At 30.0% G+C, this 16,565-nt stretch overlaps 2 protein-coding genes across 4 annotated transcripts; both read left to right on the forward strand.

Moving 5' to 3' along the window:
• Positions 1-1,958: 1,958 nt before the first annotated feature.
• LOC107641803 (ethylene-responsive transcription factor WRI1-like) lies at positions 1,959-11,401 on the forward strand. 3 transcript variants are annotated; one of them, XM_088488229.1, is made up of 7 exons: positions 1,959-2,249; positions 2,338-2,414; positions 4,368-4,456; positions 4,926-5,050; positions 5,382-5,458; positions 9,712-9,942; positions 10,864-11,401. In XM_088488229.1, exons 1-7 carry the CDS (start codon positions 2,050-2,052, stop codon positions 11,121-11,123), a joined length of 1,059 nt encoding a protein of 352 aa, XP_088344355.1. In that variant the 5' UTR covers positions 1,959-2,049; the 3' UTR covers positions 11,124-11,401. The 3 variants fall into 3 exon arrangements, with proteins under 3 accessions (XP_088344355.1, XP_088344354.1, XP_088344356.1); XM_088488228.1 differs by having other exon boundaries at positions 1,961-2,249; positions 2,332-2,414; positions 10,864-11,398; XM_088488230.1 differs by lacking the exons at positions 1,959-2,249; positions 2,338-2,414 and adding an exon at positions 2,908-4,186 and having other exon boundaries at positions 10,864-11,310.
• Positions 11,402-12,178: 777 nt separating this feature from the next.
• On the forward strand, positions 12,179-14,140 carry LOC107640454 (retrovirus-related Pol polyprotein from transposon RE1). Its single transcript, XM_016343975.1, has 5 exons — positions 12,179-12,923; positions 13,041-13,229; positions 13,296-13,432; positions 13,550-13,783; positions 13,889-14,140. Exons 1-5 carry the CDS (start codon positions 12,179-12,181, stop codon positions 14,138-14,140), a joined length of 1,557 nt encoding a protein of 518 aa, XP_016199461.1.
• Positions 14,141-16,565: the final 2,425 nt, after the last annotated feature.

Consider the following 16,565-nt stretch of genomic DNA (forward strand, 5'->3'; position numbering starts at 1 on the left):
TCCTGATATATGAGGGTTCTGAGTCTCTGATTTGTTGCTCATGGTGTAGAGAAAATCAGAAGTGGTATTTAATGATTCCAGAGAGAAATAAGATATATGAAATGAGTGAATTAGAAAACGGAATGAATTAAAAGAGGAATGAATTGGGAGAGAAAACGAAAATTAGGAAGCTAAGTGGAAAAGAAATTAAGAAAAGAAAGTAGAAGAAGATGGAAAAGAGTTTGACGAAGAAAAGACAAAGAAAGGTGTAATCATGGAGGCAGCACATTGAAACCCTAGCAAAGCGTGAACGAACTCATCGGACGCTAGATGAGGAGTACGTACTCCCCACGGTAGAGTTTTTACAAATTCAAATTTATACTTTAAAAATAAAAATAAAAAATAAGGACATTATTGCTATTCCTATTTTCTTATATCAAGTTAAAATTTAATATAAAATAATCTAATCATCTATCTAGTAATATAAAATTTAATTGTTTTATATTTTATATGTTGTAATTAAAACTAAAAATGTTAATATGGATTTGTTTTTAATATAATAAATATTTTACTGCATATTTATTAATTTTATTGAATAAACAAATTTATAATTTTATATGCTCTATATTTATTATGAATATATTATATAAAAATAAAAATATAATTATTTATTTATGTACTAACATGTTCTATGTTTATTAAATTTTAACAATATTTTTCATTTATTGAATCCTTTAATGTTTGTCTAATAAAATTGTTTGCACAAGTGGGACATCTAATGCACTAGAATTGTTTGAGCTAATTATAGACACTGTGTTGTGGAATTTAAATGTTAGCTTACAATATTTTAAAATATACCTTGATGATCAACAAATTTAAATATAATATAATAATTTTATAAATGTGTCATCTAACATCTGCTCAACTGTGTTAATTGTTGGACTAAAGAATTTTTTTTAAGTAATAAAAGCAATCTAGGTAAATTCTGAATCTGAGAAAGTCAAAATATCAACATATACAATATTTGAAGTTGAGTGAATTGACCAACTCTGAAGTAAGATTGTATTTCTCAAAAAACTCGATGGTTCTAGTTCCACTTGCGAAATTGTGAAAGCAGAAAAATCACATACCTAAAAAAAGTGTCCTAATTTCTAACGTTTAAAATTAAGTGTGTTCAACAACCCAAACTGTTTGGGGGCTTCCTCTCTTATTTGTAACAAAGCATAGTATAAAAACTCTTTTTTGGCCAAAGGCATTAACAAAAGCTAAAAAAGATTTGACTTTCACCACTTAATATGGAGGAAAAAAAAAGTAGGCAACTCAAATGTTGTTCAATTTGGGCAATTCTATACGCAAGAACTAGAGACACATTCGATCACAAAAACACGCTTAAATTTTATCATGAAAATACTAATGAACTAAAAACAATACCAAAAGAACTAAAAAAACAGTGTACTAAAAAAATACACTTCTCTTCCCTCTTCCTATCCACATTCCAAAGGAACTTAAAAACAAGAGTGTGAATGCATTCACCTCCGGGCGCAGTGAAACATGGTTAACCGCACGCTCAGCGTCATGCAGAACACCCTCCTCATCTACAGGTCCATTATTCACATCCTGAGCTTCAGGGTTAAGAACCGGTGTATCAAAATGGTGACCATCCTGAGCAACAACAACTGGATTTTGTGGAACAAGTTCATGATTGTCACCCCCGAGATTCAAGAATGGAAACCACTCACATTGTTAAAGGAATACAGGGTCATCTAACACTTTATCAATTTTTTTATCAGTTTTTATCATTAATTACTTTCACTATTGTATGTGGTTTAAAAAGAGGTCCACATCACTATCAGGTAGTGCTTTACTCTCAGTAGTTTTTAAGGTGCATGACAGAAAGACTTCATATATATAGAATCTACCAAAACAGTCAGAGAGAGAGAGAAAGAGTTGACACACATTCAAAGACTTTTTTGTCTGTTCCTGCGGTAAAAAAAAAGTAGAAAAAAGAAAACACGCATTACATAGTGCAAGTTTTTCTTCTTATTGGACAAAGAGGGTGGTGGTTGTGAGATGAAGAGGTCTTCTAATTCCTCCTCTTCATCTTCATCGACTTCTATCCGTGCTGGTTTTGAATTAGAGATAAATAATAATGGTAAATATCCAAAAAGCAAAAATAGCATAAATGATGTGAAGTTACCACTGAATAAAGTATTCAAGAGAACAAATAGTTGTGGCAACAAAAGAAGCTCTATTTATAGAGGAATCACCAGGTTTGATTTCATTTTTATTTTCATTTGCATGTCTCTGCTGCTGACTGTTGTAATAATCAATAACATGTTTAATGATCCATAGACATAGGTGGACAGGTAGGTTTGAAGCTCATCTGTGGGACAAGAATTTTTGGAATAATATTCAGAGTAAAAAGGGACGACAAGGTAATTAAATTTTTTCATTATAGTGTTTTCATTCTTATTTGTCCATCTTCATTTGCTGTTTCATAGATTTATTATTTATTTATACTGTTTATTCAACTAAACCTACTCATACAAACATAATGTATTCTGATGAAAATTATATTATTTTTTAGTACAACTATGGAATTACATTTTTTAAAATGATAAATATTTTAATAAATGTGTATAAAAAAAAGTTTAATTTGATTATTCAAAATATTTAAGTTTTATAAACATTTATAATATATTTTTTTGTATGGTTTATTTTAAATTGTACTCAATTTTGTGATATGATTTATTTTATTTTATTTATTTGTCTGATTTTATAATTTTTTTATCCATTCCATATTGTCACGGTAAATTTTAGAAGGTTAAATTTAATAGCGTTTGTATAGTTTTCTGGAATGTTTGAAAATGCTCTAGATGGTTCCGGAACGTTCTAGAATGTCCTAGAAGGTCCCGAAATACCCTAGAAGGTTCTAGAAGACTCTGGAAGGTCATAGAGTATTCTAGAAGGGTGTAGATGTATATAGAAGTATAAAGAATGGTATGGAATAATCTAGAAACATTTAGAAAGTTGTGGTAGGATAGATATTTTTAAAGAAGGTTCTAGATGATTAATCTAGGCCATTGATTAGATTTAATCCTAACTATCCATTGAGGAGGTGGATGGCTATAAATAGGAGATAGAGTTAGTGTGAGTGTGTGAATTATTTGTAACCACACTTTAGTAATAAAGTGTTCTTCCACCAAAGCTTCCTTTCTCTTGTGTTCTCTTGTATTCTTAGCTTTCTTGCTAAGTATTGAGGGTTAGACTGACTTAGTCTTAGCTCAAGAGGTTAAGTAAGTTCGAGTGCCATCACGGTAGCGAATTTTACTTCAGTTTAGAAACGTAACTATATTTGAATAACATTGAGTACGTAAGAAAGTTTTAAAACAAAATAATGACTTGTCAGATTATTAATAATTGGATTCTGCTAAAGTATTTGGATTTGGATTCTCTAAAGTTTCAATTTCACTTTAGAGAGTAAAGTGTAATCTCTCACCATTTATTTTATAGGTGGGACCAAGAATAAATATGAGAGAAAAACTATTTAAGAGTAGAAGATCACACTTTACTCTCTAAAGTACAAATTTAAAATTTAGAGGATCCAAATTGAAGTATTTTTATATATTGACATTCTTAAAAGTTAGAATAATTCAATCATTTAAATTAATTATTTATCTAAATTAAAAATATTTTTTAAAAACAATTACAATTCCTTTTAGCAACATTTATGTACACAATACATTTTCTATCATTATTTGTTATTTTCAAAATTAATTTACTATTAAGGTATAAAATTAATTAGATTGAATAAATTAGTTAACAACGTTGGTAAGAATTAATATATAACTTCCACAACATATATTAAAGTTAGAAATAAGATATAAATAGTAAATATTTTAAAGTTATCATTCAAAGAGAGAATCCTACCTAAAGATGAATAGAATTAAATGGAAGTGTCAACAATGACAATAGACATTAAAAAGTTGCACTAATCACTCTCTTAAATTATAGTGTATTCAAAACATGAATGAACGAATAAAAAGCAGTGAATAATCGTGGAGATATGTAATGTTTTGTTTTGTTATTTATGTTAAGTGTTTTGACCTTATTCTATGTTTTCACTTGCCATGTTTTAATTTGTCTATGACAACCTCTGCCATGACAACGTTCACATACACTTCTGTGGCTGCTTTAGTTTATTTGGGTAAGTTTCCCTAATAAATCTTGGATCTCACGCAAGCTTTTGGTTTTATGAATTTTTAATTCTAATGATATACTTTTAATTATATTAAGTTTCGTTCAAAATTTGGGAAAATATATGTTATTTTTTTTTTAAATAGAAAAAATATTAACTTACTTTATTGTGGCTTTACATGTGAATTTAGGGGCATACGATACAGAAAAAGCTGCTGCTCGCTCTTATGATCTTGCAGCTCTAAAGTATTGGGGATCTAATACAATCTTGAATTTTTCGGTACACCAATTCATATATATATATATATATAGTGCTTAAATTATTTGTGAACAATTATGTTGCTTAGGAAATACTTATTAAAGAATAACAATCCGGTTGATATCTTCATTAAAGGTGATAGTGAAAAATGTTATAAAAATTCACATACTAAAATTATTCATAAAATTACCTTTTATTAAAATGAAAATAGAGTCGAGTTGACATTTTTCATACTTTGTCTAAATAAATGAGAGTAGACTTTTAGTATTTGGTATATATTTTTATTTTCTTTTTTTATTTTTAATATTTTTATTTTTTAAATTTTATAAAAAAATATTTTTTTACAAATTCTAAAAATATATAAAAATACAAACCAAGCGTATTTAACTTTTTCAATGCAATTTTTGTTACATTGGAAGCCAATTTTTCTTATATTTTGGGAAGATTATATATAACGTATAAATTAGTTAACTATGGATGAACAATGCAGATAGAAACATATGCCAAGGAAATTGAGGAAATGAAGGATATTTCACAAACTGAATACTTGGCTTCTCTGCGAAGAAGGAGCAGTGGATTTTCGAGAGGTGTTTCCAAGTATCGTGGAGTGGCGAGGTTAGTTTATTTATACATCACCCTTTTTTATATAAATAATCTTTTTCTATTATACTATTCATTTAAATCCATTCAAAAAATTGTGCAAGCATGAAGATCATTTACATTCCTAATACACAATGCACGCGATATAATATTATAAACGTATTTGTAATTGAAATAACTATAACTCATATGACATAGTTTTTCCATTAAAAATTTTGAGTTCGAGTCTTATTTCTAACTTTAAAAAAAAATATATTCTAAATGTATTTTAATTTTAAAGTACTTATATTTCTATCGGTACACTATTTATTTATTTTTATTGAAATATTTCTGGATTTTTGAGTAGGCATCACCACAATGGAAGGTGGGAAGCACGAATCGGAAGAGTAAATGGCAACAAGTACCTTTATCTGGGGACCTATAGTAAGTAAATTTCTTTTTTTATTATTCCCTAAACATGCATGTTCCCAAAATTTTGTGTCATAGGAAAGTGCTAAGTTGAAAAAAAGAATTGCATTATAACTTATAAAATTTTAGAGTATTGTTATGTGGCTAATAATTTTTTTTACCAATATATATGTATTTGTTTGAAAAATAAGTGAAAAACATGATCAAGCTAAGAAAAAATAGACTATTAATGTGCACACCATGCCATTAAATATTTCTATGTCCAAAGCTTGATAAACATACACAGATGTAATTATACAAACAATTTCGCTACGTTACCAACAACATTTTTATCAATTTCTACCAACTCTTGTTTATAACTGTATTTAATAGAAGTGTCTTTGTAGATGTGTCTAATAAAAATATATTTTTTATGACTGTGTTTAATAGAAGTATTTTTATAAATATATTTTTTAAATGTGTCTCTTTCTACATGTGTTTAAAATATAATAATTAATTATTGTTGATAATAAATTGGTAAATAATCTATTTGGTACCCTATACTTTTCCTTATATAAAAATACGATGTTGGTAAAAAATAAAGGATTTCCAATCATTTATGTAAAATTTAAGCAACTAAGGTCTAAGGATAATAGTTTAGTAGTGAAAATTGAAAATATACCATACGCAAAAATTTTAGGTCTAAATTTTTTATCATGGTTGTTAAAAACAATTGAATTTGAGAGAATGCAAACAAACCTTTGCATTTGTCAAATATGTCAAATGATTCTGCAAGTGCAGTTGGCAGACTCTCGTTTGTCTGTGACTCTGTGTCCCCACACAACAAATGCTCGGATAGTTTATATAGTATTTTATAATGTTTAGACTTTAATTAAGTTAAGATTACAATATTAATTTTAAAAGTCTTTGAAGTAGTATTATTTACGCTAAATTAATTTTATTTTTTTTATCTTAAATCTAAAATTGATTGAACATATTAATTGAACTATAATTAATATATATATATAAGGGAATATAAAGAAAATTAGTGGTAAAAATCTTGAGTGTACTTAAACTAATATTTAAACATTGGTAATTTAATGAGTTACTATTTGACTATTTCAACAATTGCATTCAATTTTATCACTAAATTGTAGCACAATAATATATTATTTGATAAAATATAAATGTTTATTTTATTACCAATAAAAATACACATAATATGTTTAATTAAAAATGTTTTTTTTGTATTATAATATAATAATACGAAAATATTTGATAATAAAAAAATATTAATAAAAAATGTCAAAATTTAATATTTTTAATTTTATTTAATGCATCTTGTAATGAATAAATATTAAATAAGATAAGGACTTGTTTGAATGAACTTTTAAGAAAATATCTTTTTTCGAGTTATTTTTTTTAGAAGATTTTATGAAAAAAGTAAAAGTAATTTTATGTTTGGGTATCTCATGCAAAAAGATCTTTTTATTTATCAATTATGTTTGGGTTTAACAATATAAAAGTACTTTTTTATTTATTTATTACATGAAAATTTTTTTTTCTAATACTTTTACTTTTACTACTAGAAATTTGTAAAACATGTTAAAAAATAAAAAAAAGATCTTTTTTCATTAAAAAATATTTTTTTATCAAAATAATAGTATCCAAATAAGCACTTAAACTATTTCAGTTGATTGTTTTTTGTCTTTCTAGTATTACCGATAATAATAATAATAATAATAATAATAATAATAATAATAATAATAATAATAATAATAATAATAATAATAATAAATGGCGTTTGCATGTCATAACCCATAGTATTGACACAATGTACATAATTATTGAATATATAATTTTTTATTCAATTAATATGCTATCTACAAAACTTGAGATCCAATGGATTAGTACAAATAATATCATAAACTAATACTTAAATTTCCAGCTAAGAAAAACTGCAGTTGCCATCATTCATAACACCAAGTCACCCAATGCAGTAGAAACTAGAAAGCTGGCATTTTAGGTTTGCATGTGTTAGTTTGCATGAGGAGTAGCTGCAAAGTACCATGGTCCACCTGTGCCACTAGAATACATTTATACTTGCTTTGACCCCTTGTTTTATTCATTAATGACAAGAGTTTATTTTATTTTGTTTTATTTTATTTTAAAGAACATTATGCAAAAAATTAAAATGATAATATTGAGCTACACACACAAATATATATATATATGGACTGACTTTGATTTCCTATTGAGATTTTACATGTTTAATTAATTGAAATAATAATTTAATATTTTTTAACAATATGTTATATTATTTCATTTGAATTTTTGATTAAACAAAAAGATTAAATCAGTTTTGTAATAATTTTATTTCAACATTTTAATTTAATTAATGAATCAAAAGATAATTTGTAGTTAAAAATTAATTATGTAGCCAAAATTCAAAATTAGTAAATTTAACAATAATTTTAATAAGTTCATAATTAATAATAAATTGAAAAATAAAATAAAACAAATGTATACATATTTCACTGCAATAATTCTTTTTGTCCTTCAAATAGATCCTATATATACCTTCTTTCTTTGTCTCTTAATTTATCTCCGGCAAGTAATGTCTCTGTCTATATATTATAAAGGAAAAATAGAGACGTACTAATTAATTCATGTGCTAAACTCAACCTGAATATTTAGAACATATTATTTCTATGTGAGTTTGAACTTTTTTGTTTTTGCTATTGTAATGATCTTTTTTACTAATTAATTAATTTATGGCTAATTGATCTTAAATTCACATAAAACTTAAATGTACCAAAAGATTTCTTTTTTATTAAGTAGAAATTGATTAGTACCAATTAGTATCAATTTTATGATTAGTTGGCTTAGACCTATCTAATATTTGGCTAGAGTTTTGTAGACCTGTTTATGTCATTTTTACAATTATATTATTGAGTTAAATTTTAAAATAATTTTTGAAATTAGTCATGTGTATTAAAATAATTTATAAGATTTTAATTATATCAATTATATTTTTAAAATTAACAAAAATATATTATATCTCTAATATAATGCGTTTTTGCCAATCTAAAAAATATAATTTGTATAAATAAATTTTAGAGACTATTTTAATATACATAGCCCAATTTAAAGAATTATTTTAGGAAATAACTCTAATATTATTAGTATTGGTATGTGAGATTATATACTATGATCTAGAGTTCATGCAATCTTTAATATCCTCTTGCCATATTTCAGTCAAAGAAGTAGTTTATAAAATTGTTAATGTTTGAAAATGAATTATTAAAATACAAAATTTGATTTATTTCAATAATTTAATGTTAAGTATAAAGATATCTAACTTTGCATAAACTAAAATAATTAATGAACATCTCTTGAGGGCACGTGACTTCTGCGCCTCTTAGCCGTAGTACTTAGGGGTGGCAAAGCGGACCGACCCGCCCCAACCCGCCCCGCCCCGCCTAGGCCCGCCCTATAAATGGGGCGGATCGGCACGCCCCACCAACTAAAATGGGTTCAAAATGCTAGCCTGTCCCGCTTTATGGCGGATTGGCGGGTTGGCGGGCTAGCCCGCTTCTTTTTTTTTAAAAAAAATAAAATTCATTAAAATTAACCAAAAAATAATAATTAAAAAATCAAATACAAATAAAAAATAGTCAAATTATAATATAATTTTTTTACTATTTTTTTTTAAATTTTTAATTTCAATAAAATTGTTCAAAATAATATTTGTCAATAGAATCGTCTTTATTTTAAAAAATAAGTCACATAATTTGAGCATATATACAAAATTGTAAAATAAAATAAATAAAGTTAATAACTAAAAGAAGAATAAAAACAAAAAATGAAAAAAAGCGTTTAAAAATTCTATAATTATTAATTTTATAATAGTAATCACACTTTTATTTAATAAAAAAAATAAAAAATAAAAATTTTCGGCTCGGCGGACCGGCCCGCCCCGCCCCGCCAAAACCCGCCAATTTGGCGGTGTGAATTTGGCGGGCTTTTTTAATTTGGCGGGCTCCAAATCCTAGCCCGACTCGCCTTTTTTAGCGGGTTTAGCGGATCGACCCGACGGGCTCGACCCGTTTTGCCACCCCTAGTAGTACTACAAGTAATAACGAACTTTATGAGATTTTCTGTAATAATTAATAACAATAAAAAAAAAAAACATATTTTCTAACTTTATTCTTTCATAAATAAATTAGTCACTAACTCTCTTTAAGTTGCTATATTTTTTAATTTTATTTTTATTTTTAATGTTAAAGACACTCAAGAAGAGGCAGCAGCAGCATATGATAAAGCAGCCATAAAGTATAGAGGAATAAATGCAGTAACAAACTTTGACATAAGCAATTATATTGACAAAATAAAGAAGAATGAGCCGTCTATGAAAAAAGCACAAACACAAATAACTCCAATCTCTACTGAATTTGAAGAAGCAGAAGTAGTGGAGCAAGAGGCTCCTTCCACAGTAGTGGCACATCCAGCAAATTTAGGTAACCAGGGGACAAATAATATATATATATATATATAAAGTGACAAATAAATTTCTGAAAATTTATATTTCAGACAGATTAATCTTAAAAAAAATATTAATAAAGTTCTCTAGAATAACAAATGTGGATAAAATAGTTTAAATTAAAACTTTTTATTTTAATTATAAAAATTAATTTAAAAATAGTGTGTTCACATTTATTATTCTTGAAAACTTTATTAGTATCTTTTTTGTTTGATAAAAATTAATTTGTCTAAAATATAAATTCTTAAAAGATTATTTGTCACTTTACTTTATATATTATATATTATGTGTTAATAGCTATTCATACGAAGTTATTTTACGTGAAAATAATAATTAAAAACTCATAAATAAAGATTTAAGTAAATATGTCATATTATTTAAACGTTTTCAACTATAATTTTCACGTGAAAGTGTCGCCTTATGTATTATATTTATATACATAACAATAAGTTTAAGTTTACATATAACTTTTTATCTTCGTGTGAAATAAAAGATCTAATAAGATAATAGAGAATACATATAAGTAGTTTATCCTGCATATATTTTTATGAACTTTAATTCATATGTAATTGGTCTCTAAAATTTTTATACCGTGCAATTTCACCCGAATTTGTTAAATAGTTTGATTTTTATTTGCACTGTTTGAAAATTTCAACAGTTATTTTCACATTTTAAAAGATTATAAGATCAAAAATTTAATATTATATTTCTATGTATAAAATATTTTTATTGATATTAGATGTAATTTTTCATAATATACTCTTTAAATATAATCTCTGGTCATATATTCTTTTAAATAGAATTAAAAAAATATATGGAAGAGAATATACTATATGATAAAAAATCACATTCGACAATATCAATTGAAAAATAAATGAAAAGATCTATATTCGTGCAGAAAATATGCAAAAGGAAAGAGAGCAGCCAAACACGGACATCAACGGCATGCTTTCCCGGGATTTGAGATGGAGTTTCATGGATGCTGAGCTGTCCGAGTTCAACGTAAATGACATTTTTCAAGGTAAAGGTAGTGGGTTGGAGGATGATATCAACTTTCTGTGTATGGCTGATCCTGATGAGAATAGTTTCAATCTGAACACTATCTTTGACGGTCTTGAAAAATGTGATGGAGATATGCATGTGCATGCCAATTATTAAGAAGCGAAAGTTCCCCTTCTTTTTACATGTATTCTCTTCAAGAAGCAGAAGTTCTTGTCCCCTTCTTCTAGTATGGTTCTATTTGAAAAATTGCTGGGGTTTGTTTTCTCAACTGTTAGTATCTGTTATGATAGATGAGTAAAAAAAATAAAATAAAAGAATGTTATAGCAATGTTGTCTTTAAGGTAAGGATGGATGTGAGTAGATATCTATCTTTAGATCAATAATGTATGAAAAACTTGAACAAAAATGATTTAATGATAGATATTTTATTCAAAGTCTTTTTGTTTTAAAACAAAAAATGTTTGATTTAATGAAGTCCTTCTAAAAAGTTAAAACAAAGGGAGCATAATTCAAAATGGGATTGAATCCGGACATTTATTTTGATTTGTTTAATAACAATTTGAGATTCTGAATTCTGATATTATAAGCGTTTTGGCTTTAAGTAGACAATTATCACAAATTTGAATTTGTAATTCTTTTATAATGAGAATTAAAATTATAGTGTGTATTTGTTACTCCCATTGACAAATAGTATTCAGTATAAGTTAGTTAATTAGAAAAATTAGATTGAGTTATTATCAAACTTCACCTGCAGGATTATAATTTACTTTTTAAGATCTTTTGGATATAGTGGTTATAGTTTCATAATGAGTACTACATATTAGAATTAATAGTTAGTATTAGAATGACATTTACCAAGTCATGCTAGATGTACAATTAATAGATTAGCTAAGCTACTACTTGTATTGCTGTACACATATATATATATCAACATCAATTCAATGAGAACAAGGTCTTTCATTTTTTTCCCAAATCAAGTTCAATATGGTATCAGATGGAATGATATTTCACTAACCTTCCTTCCGCAACGCCACGTTCTACGATCCCTTCCCTTCCGCAACGCCACGTTTCTTTCCCCAATTTTGCTTGAGAAACCTCTTCCCAATTTCCAATTTTCGATTCCCAATTTCACAACCCCTTTCTCTTTTTGTTTTCAATTCCCGATTCGCTTCCCATTTTCCTGTTCAAGATCCATGGAAGTTCCTCGATCGATGGAAGCCCCTCAATCGATGAGATTTTCTGTTCAAGATCCTTACGCACTACAACCTGGTGATCATTCTGGTTTGGTGTTGATCTCTCAACCATTACAAGAAGATAACTATGCATCTTGGAGTCGATCAATTCGCCTAGCGTTAAGTGGAAAGAGAAAATTGGAATTCATAGATGGATCCATCGCTAAACCAGATTCAACAATCGACCCTGTGCTTGCTGAATCGTGGCAATGCACGAATAATATGGTTACAACTTGGCTTCTAAACTCTATTTCAAAGGATATTGCTGCTAGCGTGATCTATGCTGGTTCTGCAGCTTTGTTATGGCAAGACCTAGAAACAAGATTCTCTCAAAGCAACGGTCCAAGAATCTTTGAGCTGAAAAAGGCTTTAGTTACCCTAACTCAAGGTAATCTCTCTGTTTCTCAGTACTTTACCAAATTAAAAACAATTTGGGAAGAATTCAACACATTTCGGCCACTTGCAATGTGCACATGTGGAGGAGCAAAAGCCTTCCAATCTCATCTTGATCAAGAACACGTCTTGTTCTTTCTAATGGGCTTGAATGATTCCTTCTCCAACATAAGAGGTCAAATTCTGTTATCGGACCCCCTTCCACCTATCTTGAAGATTTTCTCTTTGGTTCTTCAAGAAGAGCGACAACGCGCTATTGGCATGGCAAATTCTATTCCAATACCTCAACAAGTCGCTTTTGCTGTGAAGCCCGCTCCTGCAGCACATCGAGGCCAGCCAGCGAATCAATACAGAGAAAAAAGAAAGTGAGACCGCCCGCTCTGCACCCACTGTGGTCTACTTGGTCACACACAAGATAAATGCTATAAGCTCCATGGATATCCACCAGGGTACAGTCAGAACAAGCAAAGGAATCAGGTGAATCTTGTTGGTGAAACAATATCTGAGCAAGAGAAGGAGCATATAGCTAACAAAGACTTTGGGTTTTCTCTCACAGCATCTCAGTACCAACAACTCATGAGTCTATTGCAATCTCAACCAACGCTTTCCAGTAATGACAATCCTGAGATATGTGCAGGTAAAATTTTCTCAACTAGTTACTTGGATCCAAATCTTTTGACACATTCATGGATAATTGACTCAGGTGCTACCACCCATATAACCAATGTCTATGCCTTACTTAATAATCCAAAATCATTGTCAAACCATTATGTCTCATTACCTGACCATACTAGAATATGTGTTGTTGCCATGGGTACCATTCACATAAATAAGTCTTTGGTTCTTCATAATGTCATTTACATTTCCTCTTTTCGAGTCAATCTCATATCAGTCAGTAGTTTAATAAAATTTTTTAAGTATAGTGTCAACTTCTCTGACCTTTCTTTCACAATACAGGACCATATTTTCAAGAGGGTGATTGGCAAAGGTGATGAGTGTGGAGGTCTGTTCTTGTTGGAATCTCCTCACCATCAACTCTTCAATTCTGTCAAACACTCCAATTCTTTAGTTTGTCATGTAGATAGTTATACTTGGCATGCAAGATTAGGTCATGTGTCAGAAAATGTGTTTGTAAAATTGAGTCAGTTTCTTTCAAATAATCCATTGAAACTTGATCACTCAAGATGTGAGGTATGTCCCTTAGCAAAGTTTAAACGTTTGTCTTTTTATGCAAATAACAACTTGTGTCAATCTCCATTTGATTTGATCCATTGTGACATTTGGGGGCCATATCAGACTCCTACATATAATAAAATGAGATATTTTCTTACAATTGTTGATGATTATTCAAGGTTCACTTGGACTTACTTACTGAAGCATAAATCTGATGCAACAAATTTTTTGATCAATTTTATTTCTCTGGTTGAGACACAATTCAAAGCACAGGTGAAACAGATCCATTCAGACAATGCTAAGGAGTTAGCTCTCACTGATTTCATGCAACCCAAAGGAATACTCCACCAATTCTCCTGTGTTGAAAGACCTTAGCAGAACTCTGTTGTGGAGCGCAAACATCAACATTTGTTAAATGTAGCCTGCGCCCTATTTTTCCAGTCCAAGGTACCAATTCAATTCTGGGGAGAGTGCGTTCTCACAGCCACATTCCTCATCAACAGATTGCCCAGCCCTATTATTAATTTTCAAACTCCGTATGAAAGAATTTTCCAAAAGCAGCCAGATTACTAAGCTTTGAGAGTGTTTGGCTGTTTCTGCCATGCATCCACCCTATTATCTCAGCGAAATAAATTTTCTCCAAGAGCTATCAAAGCTATTTTTCTAGGCTACCCAGTTGGCTATAAAGGATACAAGTTGTATGATATAGAGAAGAAGAAGATTTTTATTTCTAGAGATGTAAGTTTCTCAGAAAATATATTCCCATTCCATTCCATCAATACTTTAGACCATTCCTTCATCCAAGAATTTCCTAACATAGTGTTACCCTCACCCATCCCTGACCCACACATACCCGCACTCACTGATCCTACCCTAACACACACCAATACCGAACCAATTCCAACAGAAACTACTGAAATAACAAACTTTGAGACTGTCCCAACCACCACAAACACTCACATTTTCGAAAATCAACCAACAACTACTATTAGGAGATCACAAAGACAAAGAAAACCTCCTAGCTACCTTATTGACTACCAATGCAACCAAGCTAACTCTATTTGTAACTTTGACACTGAGAGACACTTAACTCCATCATATGCTGCCTTTATTAGAAATGTCCAAGCCATTCCAGAACCAGTCTACTTCCATCAGGCAGTAAAATTTTCAGAGTAGAGAAAAGCAATGGATGAAGAGCTGAAAGCTATGGAAGATAATAACACTTGGACCCTGACTCAACTACCTCCAAACAAGCACACCATTGGATGTAGGTGGGTGTACAAAATCAAATGCAAGGCTGATGGCACTGTGGACAGGTATAGAGCGAGGCTAGTTGCAAAAGGGTACACACAACAAGCTGGAGTGGATTTTCGTGATACTTTCTCCCCAGTGGCCAAGCTTGCCACTGTTCGAGTTCTCCTATCCTTAGCAGCTATCAAAGGATGGTCTTTGTGGCAAATGGATGTAAACAACACCTTCTTAAATGGAGACCTCTTCGAAGAGGTGTACATGGAGCTGCCATTAGGACACAAGGACAGAAATAAAGGACTTGTTTGCAAGCTAAATCGTTCTATATATGGGCTACGTCAAGCTTCGTGACAGTGGTTTTTCAAGTTCTCAACTGCCTTGCTGAAGAATAACTTCAAACAGTCAAGAAATGATTATTCTCTCTTTTCTTATGGGTCTGGTACAGATGTGGTTTATCTACTGGTATATGTAGACGACATCATCCTAGCAAGTGCTTCTTCCACTATGCTGTCAAACGTTCAGAAACTGCTTCAATCCATCTTTAAACTCAAGATTCTTGGAGATCTAAAATACTTTTTTGGTCTAGAAATTGCTAAATCCACTGATGGCATCCATCTATGTCAGCGAAAATACACCCTTAACCTACTGCAAGACACTAATTTCACAACTTGTAAACCAACTGCATTACCAATGGAACCTAACCTGAAGTTGAGCTCAACAGATGGCACCCATTTGAGTGATCCATCCTTATATCGAAGACTGGTGGGCAGGCTAATGTACTTAACAATATCTAGACCTGAAATCACTTATGCAGTTAACACCTTGAGTCAGTTCATGAAAAGTCCAAACTCGTCCCACATGGATGCTCTCCACCACATCCTTCGGTACTTGAAGGGAAGTCCAGGACAAGCTTTGTTTTTTCCAGCCAACTCCGACATACGGCTCATGGCATATGCTGATTCAGATTGGGTAGGGTGTCCAGACACCAGACGCAGTGTCGCAGGCTACTGTACTTTCATTGGCAACTCTTTAATATCCTAGAAATCAAGCAAACAGACTACAATATCAAGATCCTCAGCTGAAGCAGAGTACAGGGCATTAGCAGCAGTGGCGGCTGAACTTAGTTGGTTAAAAAGATTGATGTTTGATTTCAATGTTATCATTGATTCTGCCATGTTATTTTGTGATTCCCAATCAGCTATACACATAGCTACCAATCCGATTTTTCATGAGCGCACAAAGCACATAGTAGTTGATTGTCACTTCATCCGAGAGAGAGTAGTTGCTGGATTTATCAAATTGATACATGTTAAGTCCAAACACCAACTAGCCGACATCTTCACCAAACCCGTTTCAGCAGCTCAGTTTCATAGTCTTATAGCCAAATTTGGCATTTTAAACATTTATATGCCAAACTTGAGGGGGATATTAGAATTAATAGTTAGTATTAGAATGACATTTACCAAGTCATGCCAGATGTACAATTAATAGATTAGCTAAGCTACTACTTGCATTGCTGTACATACATATATATATATATATATTATATACA

Source organism: Arachis ipaensis, chromosome B5 (assembly GCF_059453495.1).
Source record: "Arachis ipaensis isolate K30076 ecotype BB chromosome B5, ASM5945349v1, whole genome shotgun sequence".
NCBI lineage: Eukaryota > Viridiplantae > Streptophyta > Magnoliopsida > Fabales > Fabaceae > Arachis > Arachis ipaensis.